The sequence below is a fragment of the Leguminivora glycinivorella genome, chromosome 1, assembly GCF_023078275.1.
Source record: "Leguminivora glycinivorella isolate SPB_JAAS2020 chromosome 1, LegGlyc_1.1, whole genome shotgun sequence".
In the NCBI taxonomy this organism is placed as follows: Eukaryota; Metazoa; Arthropoda; class Insecta; order Lepidoptera; family Tortricidae; genus Leguminivora; species Leguminivora glycinivorella.
The window spans coordinates 29,519,196-29,528,299 of record NC_062971.1 but is presented as its reverse complement, the minus strand read 5'-3'; the positions used below and the strand labels follow the sequence as shown (position 1 = coordinate 29,528,299).

Genomic DNA, 9,104 nt, shown 5'->3' with positions numbered 1-9,104 from the left:
AATCGTTGTTGTTGTTCTGTTAAGCCAGGCCTGAACCCTCACCATCTTATAAGAGTGTCGACTTATTGGGACCCTCAACCCAATTAGTCTGCGCTCGGTAAAGGGAACAACATCACCCCCTTACCGCCTGTCACAACTGGCGCCCAACGTGGGGCCCTGGCTTCAGAACCTAGAACACGAGCACAACACAGAGCGAAGATGGCCCTCACGATGACCGAAGAACAGCTCCAGCGCATCATCGCAGCTCTGGCACCGGCAAGCAGACAAGGGTCATTCGCACGATGCAACGCAGTATACGACGGGACCGGCGAAAACGAGGCTGCAGAGACTTTTCTCGCAGCTATCAACGTGTACAAGAAAATCGAGAACATTGACGACGAGAATGCTCTCGAAGGGCTTACCCTCCTTTTAAAAGGAGACGCCGCTGTCTGGTGGGAAGGTGCCAAGTCAGACGTCAAGTCCTGGACGGATTTTGAGAATCGGCTTCGGCACGCATTCGCCCCGAAAATACCAGCGGACATCCTGTATCAGAGGATAATAGAACTCAAGCAGGATGCGAAAACCCCCACTGAGAAGTTCGTCGCAAAGAAGAGGGCACTCATAGCCCAGCTGCCTGCACCAATCCCACCGGAGACCCATCAACTCCATATGATTTATGGTCAGCTCCACTTGAATATACGGGAAATGGTGCCAAGAAGCGCTTTCAAATCGATCGACGAACTTCTGAAACTCGCACGGAGCGCTGAAGAAATCCTATTGGAAAAGAAGACGAGCTGGGAAGAAAATGTTGCCTCAGTACCTTCAAACAATAAACGGAACACTTCAGGCCGACAACGCTGCGAGTACTGCGATAAGAACGGGCACGCCGAAGCAGATTGTCGCACAAAGAAGCGGCAACAACAAGAGATGAGCTCAACTGCAGGGGAGATGTGAGCAAGGTTGCTCCATCAGCACCGGTTAGCATCAGTTGCTACGGATGCGGCAGACCCGGCGTCGTTCGCAGCAAGTGTCCTAATTGCTGCAGAAATGCAAATCCAGGAGACCAGAGCGTTGGCCTATATTCTTGGGCCCCAAGCGTACCTGGTGAAATAGGGCCAAGCCCTACAGCAAAACTTCAAGTAGGCTGTACGCAAGTTCCCTCTACGGAAGAAAGGGAGGAAATAAGAAAAGAAGCATTAGACAAGAATAGTCAGGAAGCTTTGAAGTTGCAGCCATGTGATCCAGCAGTGGTCATTCCAGCTCATGCTGAGCGTGCTAAACTTGCACCAAAACAAGATAGCTCTGACTCTGATGTAAAGTCACAACGTCAGCTCGCATCATGCATAGTCACTCGAAATAGTGACTGCCCGGAGAAGATTAAACCTCCCCAAGATGCAGCGTTTGCGCTATATCACTAAGAGGTGGTGGCCCCTATGGAACCACCACTACAGCCACTCAAAAACTTCAAGAAGAAGACTAAGAAGCCCAAGGGGCATGTAAAAGCAAAATCGATGGAAAAGAAGAAGTGCTACCTCGTGCTGGCTCCTCGCCGGGACGTCGTGGGATCCAGAGGGGGAGACTGTAGCACGACCAAGTTTCCCACGCGTAAAGCAGGTAGAAGGTTCCGCCGGCCCTTCCGATTCCAACGGTACCACACCATTTTTTCTACGTTGCGATGGCCGGCCACTGCAGATGCGCGGGTCCAGCGTCCCGTTACTCCCGTTACACCCCCTCCACGCGGGGTGACGCCTCGCCGCAGGAAGGAAGGAAGCGTCGCTTTCACCCACGCCGTCGGGTGGTATAAAAGCCCGCCGGGACACATCCCAAGTCAGTTGACATCCCAGTCTGCTCCTAACTAGGACCTTACTCTAGGCCTAAGATAGCTCCTTGCTAAGTACGGAGAAAGCCCGTTCCGATCACACATTGCGTAAACCCCTGCGTTTGGCGTAAGGTCGCAATTCCGATCACACACGGAGAGTCTTCTACTAGCAAGGCGTGAGCCCGGTTCGGAGTACGTCTCGTTACGTCACCTCTTTTCGGTACACCCGCTACCGTCGCGTCCATAGTCAAAGTGAAGTTCAGTGAAAGCAACAGTGTACAGTGCTAGATATACCACTCACGGCATTCGTGTTACTTAGTGTTACTAGACTACATTGTATAAGACTATTTGTGTAAACCTGCGTGTAACAACTCTTGTGTTGTCTAAATAAATCCAATTGGAATCGTTGTTGTTGTTCTGTTAAGCCAGGCCTGAACCCTCACCATCTTATAAGAGTGTCGACTTATTGGGACCCTCAACCCAATTAGTCTGCGCTCGGTAAAGGGAACAACATCACCCCTTTACCGCCTTTCACAGTACTTATTTATATAAAAAGTAGGTAAGTAAATGAACGTCCACGTGGCTTTTTAACGATGTTTACAAACATACAGCTATTATAAACATATGTATCTACAACTTTTTATCAACCTTTAGTAGACTTTATATAAACAATCTCAGGAAATACCGATCTCAACTCCCGATGAACCTTGTGAAGTTAAATTAAAAATTCTTCTCGACAAGTATTGGAATATTTATATATATAAGTTGCAGGTACATAAGTATCCGGGTCTAATGGTCCATCGGTCCGTCCCTTCGATGTACATAAGGGTAGGGACAGACGATTTTTCTGTAACTTTTTATTGATTTGTTAATTGATGAAGGTCTTTGTATGACTATATTTGGTATGAGTTCAATTGTGTTGTGAGCGATGGATTAGCAACGTATCACTACAATATCACAATTTCGTTAAATATGAACAATTTCAAGTGCTTTGCCTACCCTCTTTGGTAATAAGGCATGAGTTTATGTATGTATAGGTTGATTGTGTTATTTTGTCTTCGCCTTGTTAACACAGACGCGTAAATATTTTTAATAATTATGCAATGTTTACTAAAATAACAATTTTAATATGTCTTGTTGATATAATCTAAATCAAGCAGTGGTGCTTGCTACTGAGAGAGCAACATAATACATATATTATTGTATACCCTGTGACATGGTAGCTAGGAGTCGCAATATATTAGGAGATAATCTTCCAAAGGTCAGCCGGAACTCAAACTAAGCTAGGCTAAATTAGTACTACTAAACTCGGATAACCATAATAAATACTTAGATTATGTTGCACACGTCCAGACATTTCAGGAACGGTATAACTTGGTTGCCATGAATGCCGTGATGATCTCTTACATTCATGTCCTTACACTTACACATAATCCAAATTCTATCTAAGGTTTAGGATTCTGCTGTAAAGTTAGTCAGTGCCTGACAAAGTATGTATAGTCGAGTTCAAAAATATGTGGATAATTCTTCATCTTAATTCGTTGCAATAAGGTGAAAAAAATGTACACATACTTATTATTTATGAACTCGGCTGTACCTAATGTGTTTCAGTAAAATAAAGAGAATATTAGCCTCCCAAAAGAGAACACACAACTTTTCCTGATCCTGCGCCGTTTCCTATCTATCGATTTGGAACTGTGGCAAATCCACTACCACACTGTCTAACCAACGGTATTTGGGTTTGCCAAAATCAGTTGTCATAAATTTCATTTTATTTAGGTAAGTGTCAAACGAAAGCAGGAGTTAATTTATTGATTCCCGGAAAACGGATGTGTGCGCCGGCTTTAAAGGGACCGTGATATATGCTAAACGTGCTGCCGGCCAACTTCGTCAAATTGTTTGTATTAAGAACACCGCGCGGGCCTACCGCGAAACACGTTCGAGATGCTGCCTCCTTGTCACATTTACGTGCGAATATGCTAGTGCGACAAGGAGATAGCAGGTCGAACGTGGGTTCGCGGTAGGACCTCTATTTGCGCCTGACGAATTCCCAATTGGTCTTACTCCTTGATGTGTGTTTTGCATGTGAAAGTTTTTATAGTAGGCGAGGGAAGTGTAAAGCAAGTGCTAAATCGTGAAGTTGCAGACAGCGGGATATACCTACAAGGGTGTAAGTTTATGATAACTGGGTTGTCAAACAAGGCTAACAAGCCAGTTGGAATGGAACGTGCACTGATTGTCAGTCAATAGGGTGAATCCACGTAAAAGTAACGTGAGTCACGACTTCATTAAGTGTTTATTTGAACTACAGCTACAAATGAAAGGATGTATGTATAATACATCGAAAAGTAACATTTATTTAGAGATAGATTATCACTTGAACTTGCATCTTGAATAAATGTAACATGCCATAAAATCGTGACTTATGTTACTCTTGCCGCGGATTGACCCAATAGGTAACATAATATCATACGGATATCAAAATGGAGTAATTTCTGTATCTAAAATTTCGCTTGTTGCTACCTACTTGTGGGTGTCCTATTATACATAATATTTTATAAAATGTTACTTTTACCTAAGATCCTTTCGTTCGGTCTCAATAAGTGAGACAGCAATTGTTAATTTTCATCACAGTAATTGTTAAATATCAACTATATTATTTCTTTTTTGATTAGGTACGAACTATACGTCATTTCCTTTACATTTTAATGCAATACAAATCTATTTGTGCACATTGCTGAGAAACGCTGCAGTGCTGTAAGTTATTCACAGCTTGTCAGTTATTTAGGTTTGGCTAACATGATCATAGAGGACGAGAAACGGCCTGCCCGACTATACTCCCACTTATAGGCACATAATATCTAACTCCTCGAGACCATAATGATTACAGATTATAGATGGAACTGTAAAAAACACTATCTAAGTCTTCAGAAACGGGTATACAGTTTCTTAACAGAAATTGATGTAACATCTATCGCATGTGTATGTTTTTCAGAAAAAAAAAACGATTTAAACTGACTATGCTATTCTGTTTCCTATAATGGACCTAACTTTATGCCGAAGTTAACGGAATTCAATAAAACACGGGTATGTACATAATTATATTCCATACAAATCTAATAATTCGATTCAAATCTCCATAAAGAACATAAAATAATTCATCGGGTTACCCCAGAATAATTTTGGTCAGAAACACACTTCGCAGAAACACTTTTGGTCGAATGTTAATTTTGCAGAAAAAATAGTTGGCATTATTACAACCACGCATACGACACTCTTGGCAGAATATTGTTCTGCAGAACATTACTTTGGTCGAATTTGATTTAGCATAATTTTATATACCATAATAATCACATAGCATACTATTACAAGAGCAAGTTCTTACACGCTATCAAAACAGGAAATACTGTCCCAGAGCCACCGTTATACGACGACGAGCGAAGCGAGGAGGAGGAGATATCTTGCATTCCTAATACGTCGGGCTCGCTATCAAAAACCAAATTGAAAGGAGAAGGACAACTACCTATGCCGACTAAATATTATGCACAAATATTATCTGCGAAAGTACTATTCGACTAGAAGACTATTTGTTCATTAACATTATGAATGACCATTCGGTATTATAAAAATCTGCGAAATGATTTATGCCAAAGCATATTCTGCGTAAGGTGTTTCTGCCGAACGTAACTTCTGCCAAGAACGATACGAATCAAATAAATGCGAAAAAAGTTTCTGCCAGATATTAGTGAACCTAATTCATCTTATTTAGCTACGTTGATGTTTCGTAAAAATTCGGCTTCCGATTCCAAGATCTGTCACGGCCAGATTTTTCTTTAAAAAAAGTCTGCAGAAATGTTGTTTTTACGAATATCTCTAAGCTATTTTATACGCAAAAATATCATTTTAAGATCGCAAGAATATTAAGCGAACATAATAATTATGCGTAATTCAGATTTTTTGGAAGTGTCACCGGACTCACCGAACTCATCTAAGGTGAAAAATTGTATATCAGATGTTGTTGCGAGCACTATGCATATCTGTGTAAAGAGATTCATATCAATATCTAATTTAAAATATAACAATTTTATATATCATGTCGTATCGCTTTTTAAGAAGATATTTTCATTATTTATACATTGTTTATCTAAGATAAACCTAAACTAGGGTTTAGGTTTCTATTACATATAAATAAACACAATACAAAATACATACATCTAGGGTATTGCCAGCAGCAGCGAAAGAGTCTGGTCAGCACGGGAAGCACCGTCCCTATCGCACTATTTGTAAGTGCGATAGGGACGGCCTGATATTTTATCGTCTATCGCGCGACCATGCTTCCCGTGCAGGTTTCGGAAGTGCTGATCGAGACCCTTTTAATCCATACTTAATATTATAAATGGGAGAGTGTGTGTGTATCTGTTTGTTTGTCCATCTTTTTCAGAAAAAACGTGGCGACCAATCAATTAACTTGATATTTTAAGTAGATATAGTTGAAGGGATGGAGAGTGATATAGGGTACTTTTTGTCTCTTTCTAACCCCCCGCTTCCCTAAAATGGGGGTGGTAGTTTGTATGGAGTATTCCGCAATTTTCGAATTTAATGCAAGCGAAGCCGCGGGCAAAAGCTAGTACCTATATTGATACTGCTTTTTAAATATACTTAATCCAGAGTCTCAATGATTATTTTTATAATTTTTCCATTTATATAATTTCAAAAGTACAAAACGAATGCTGGGTCGTACAACGCTTCTAAATATTTTGATAGCAATTTTAACCCAGGTTCAATAACTGTCAGAGTTTACGGGTGAAAGCCAACAATTTCAACGTGTATGGAATTCAAAGCAGTAAATTGACGGTTTGCCAGTTATTTAGAACCTACTTAATCCGCTTACTGTGTGCACGGGCGAGGTGAAAGCCTAATCAATAATGGCGTCAAGCACTTTGTATCCAATCAATGATTATACAGGATGTAATTTATACATACATACATACATACAATCACGCCTGTTTCCCAGAGGGGTAGGCAGATATCACGGATTTCCATTTACTACGATCCTGACAAACCACTTTCGCTTCACACACTTTCATAACGTTTCTCATACACGCTCGTCGGTTTCGAGTACTTCTTCCATGTAATTTATATACTTGTAATATACTATACTAGCTTTTACCCACGGGTTCGCTCGCATCAGAAAGATACAAAAAGTATCATTATGTCACTTTCCATCCCTTCAACTATCTCCACTTAAAGGCTCCAGTACACAATGGCATGTGATGGGCCACGCTTTGCAATGCACAATTGTAGGCCACGATCACTTGGTGTTCACACAGTGGCGCATGTCTCATTGCTGGCTGGCAAACCACTTGCGATGGACATAGAAGTAATTACGGCTGCGGCAATTTATTTATATACTGTTTACAAGTATTACAGGCTCAGATTGATATAAATCAATAAACTTAAAAGTTTCTTCATTGCTCCACGATACTGATATTTTGAGCGATCAAAAATTCTAGTTCTAGCAACAAAAAAGTGCACTATCCCGGTCAGGCAGTCGGTGACAAACTAAACAATGGCCGATTGTGTGAACACCACCGGCCACGCTACGCCACGATTCCTTTGAAGTGTGCCCAAAAAACCGACAACTCCCCGATTGCGCACCACGATTGACAATTGTCCGCCATCATATACCATTACCCCCTGTACACAATGGCGATGGCCTGTAGTGGGCCAGCATGGGTCATTGTGTACTGGAGCCTTAAAAAATCACGTCAATTCGTCGTAAATTTTTTGTACATATATTTATTCTGTGTTAGATTAAGTTTAGTAGATTAAGTTCTTTTTATGTTTTTTTTTTATACAGATGTACCTATATATGAACAAACCTTAGTATCTATGTTATGTATATTGCCACCACAGAACTAAATCAAGATAGAAGGAAAATGCTCGGCGATTAACAGCGAAACCGAGCGTGTAACGTTTTGTGTCGAGCCTATGACGTCACGAGTGTACTTTAGTGATGAAAACGTTGTCGCCGCGTAACCCATTCGATCGATTGTGAAGGTTGCGTGCGGGATGCCCGCCGAAGTTAAAAATATCGGATGTTCATCTTCGTTGTGAAATGAAGTAAGTATATACCTGTATTCGTGTGATGACAAACAACTCACTAGTAGGTATATAATTTGCCTAAGGCCAGGAACAAAGATTTTAGTAGGTAGGTATTAATACTAGTTAATATTTCGTAATCTTTTTAAGAAAATCGACCATGTACTCAATTCATTATCCTCATGTTATTTGTTACAACTTTTAGTAATATATAAATATAATTAACCATTAATTAATTAACCATTAATTAATTAATTAACCATTAACACATTTTTAGAGTTATTTTTATTCATAATAAATATAGAGCGTATTATGTTTGTATTTGTTTTTCTGCCGACCACAAATTCAACGTTAATACCGTAACTGTAACCTATTTTAAAGTTAAATTTACTTTTCACACGAGTACGAACGTAAGTACGAACGTAAGTACGAACTTTATATGTATAGTTTCATAACAATATAAAAACATAATTATAATTTCCACTGCTTCGCAAAATCGATTTAAATCGAATAAGGAAATCGCAGCATACATGACGATATAGTTCCGTGGTGCACCACTATTCTTAAGTTCAACGTGAGTTCGACGGACAAAATAACAAAGCTACCTTCACTTTGTCTCGACAGTTTGAATAGCCTATTTTTATATCGCTTGTTTTAAACGCACGCCAAGTCGGACTCGTCAAATTAAAGCCGCAATGGAAAACTAGTTTGACGGCCGTACGTCAGCTAATGTTTTGATGATAAAAATAGGAAAATCGTGTTTTTTATTTAATAAAAAATATTTTAGGACAAATGGTACTTACCGATGATAGGAAACACTTTGTTTAACACCCTTGCTTTTATTGGTGGTGTTTGAACAGTTAATTATCGAATGAAAAATACAAAATGGGTCGGCCATTTTGTATTTTTCACTGTATGTCACTCGCGGGCAGCGGTCGGGAGCAGACTGACTTGCGCGGCGAACAATGTTGCTCGCTATTTAACTTTTCCGCACGCGAAGTAGATACACTTTTTCCTTCTATCTTGATTTAGTTCTGTGATTGCCACCTAGCACCCATAGTACAAGTTTTGCTTAGTTTGGGACTAGGTTGAGTTGTGTAAGGTGTCCTTTAATCCATACTAATATTATAATAAATGGGAAAGTGTGTGTGTCTGTTTGTTTGTCCGTCTTTCACGGCAAATCGGAGCGACGAATTGACGTGAT

The 9,104-nt window shown here is 40.3% G+C and overlaps 1 protein-coding gene across 1 annotated transcript; it reads left to right on the top strand.

Moving 5' to 3' along the window:
- Positions 1-210: 210 nt before the first annotated feature.
- LOC125225177 (activity-regulated cytoskeleton associated protein 2-like) lies at positions 211-933 on the top strand. The gene has a single exon (XM_048128763.1). It carries the CDS (start codon positions 211-213, stop codon positions 931-933), a length of 723 nt encoding a protein of 240 aa, XP_047984720.1.
- The last annotated feature ends 8,171 nt before the right edge of the window (positions 934-9,104 follow it).

Bases quoted from the DNA above. Each gene is read 5' to 3' on its own strand.
- LOC125225177 (XM_048128763.1), top strand. From the start codon at position 211: ATGACCGAAGAACAGCTCCAGCGCATCATCGCAGCTCTGGCACCGGCA.